General features: G+C 59.5%; 1 protein-coding gene across 1 annotated transcript; it reads right to left on the bottom strand.

Moving 5' to 3' along the window:
* On the bottom strand, nt 1–1,080 carry LOC103649381 (uncharacterized). The gene is given in 4 exon segments (XM_008673664.2): nt 1–302; nt 414–481; nt 607–799; nt 908–1,080. Coding segments are annotated over 4 exon segments (654 nt in total). The 3' UTR covers nt 1–82.
* Between the last annotated feature and the right edge of the window lie 275 nt (nt 1,081–1,355).

The raw sequence follows: 1,355 nt of genomic DNA, 5'->3' as shown, positions 1-1,355 counted from the left end.
TGCCTATTAACTTATTTAAACTGGATTATATAATATAAAGGATAAACAAACAGGCCTAAACTGACATGAAGAACCCAAACGTCTACGAAGATACTGCACCCTGCTCCTGTGCCACCCGCGCCAAAGATAGTTTGGCGACGAAGTTGGTCGCGAGGCTGCCGAGGAAGATGTCCCCGTTGAACTCAGTCACCGACGTGACGAAGTTGATCACCTTCCCCTGGGAGTCGTCGAGCACGTACCTGGTGCTGGCGTCGCTGAAGTAGACCGTGCCGTCGGAGGCCTCGATCGCCGCGTCCGCGAACCTGGCGGCGGAACGGCCGGCGGGCGGTGCGCGAGAGAGTGATCAGAACGGTCGATCACTAGCATGATGAGATAGGGAGAGAAGCAGCTGTGGTGCGATTTGGATTGCGAACCTGATCGGGGAGCTCTCGACCTCCGAAGCAAGAAGGGTCACTCCCTCGTCACCGACCCTCAAAAGACCCTGGTCAATCGATTTGTTATTCTTTTAGCGGTTGGTGATCCGTGATCCGTACACGTAGACTGCTCCTATATGTACTAACTACTACACAACCGAACCAACAAGTAGCCTGTCCGATCGGTGTATACCTTGTCGGCGTCGCAGACGAGCATGGTGCCGTCGGCGGACGGCGCGACCCCGAGCAGGCCCGTGCCGCCGACGAAGCGCCACCGCTCCCAGGAGCCGTTGTTGGGGTGCATCATCCGCTGCAGCCAGCCGTCCCTCGTGGCCGTGTCCAGCGCCCCGCCCGCCGCCGCGTCCACGTACACGTCCTCCGAGCTTCTCCAGCCTCTGCACGGCGGCACGCGCGTAACAATTTAATTTGTTTCCGCACGCCCCCAGCGTCACTCACGTACGTACGCGCGCGAACGGAAACGTAATGGCAAGAACGATCAAAGGCTTTCGCGGGACGGTTCGTTAACCTGGAGTAGGTTGTTGGGCGGCGGAGTGGGCGGCGGGCGATGCGACGGCACCGGCTGCACGGGGCAGTTGAGCGTGACGTGGGCCGCGAGCGACGCCGCCACCGCGGCTAGCACGGCGGCGGTGAGGAGGCCAGGCGCCATGGTCACCACGACACCACTTCACCGATGTGGCGATGTACGAGTGAGCTAAGCGCAGTTGGCCGGCGGTCGAATACCCACCTCAAAGCCTGGAGCGTAGACAGATAGGATATGAATATGATCACGGCTGTGGCTGTTGGAGCTTTTTACCCTGCCAAATCGCTGTGTTTTCCGGGCTTGCACTTATAGATGTCCAAACGGTACGGACCGCCCATTTGGCCCGAAACCCGACACGATTTTGACCCGGTACCAACCCGACCCGACCCGCTATCCACCGT

The sequence above is a fragment of the Zea mays genome, chromosome 2 (genome assembly GCF_902167145.1).
Source record: "Zea mays cultivar B73 chromosome 2, Zm-B73-REFERENCE-NAM-5.0, whole genome shotgun sequence".
Lineage (NCBI taxonomy): Eukaryota > Viridiplantae > Streptophyta > Magnoliopsida > Poales > Poaceae > Zea > Zea mays.
This window is presented reverse-complemented; position numbering and strand designations above follow the sequence as displayed.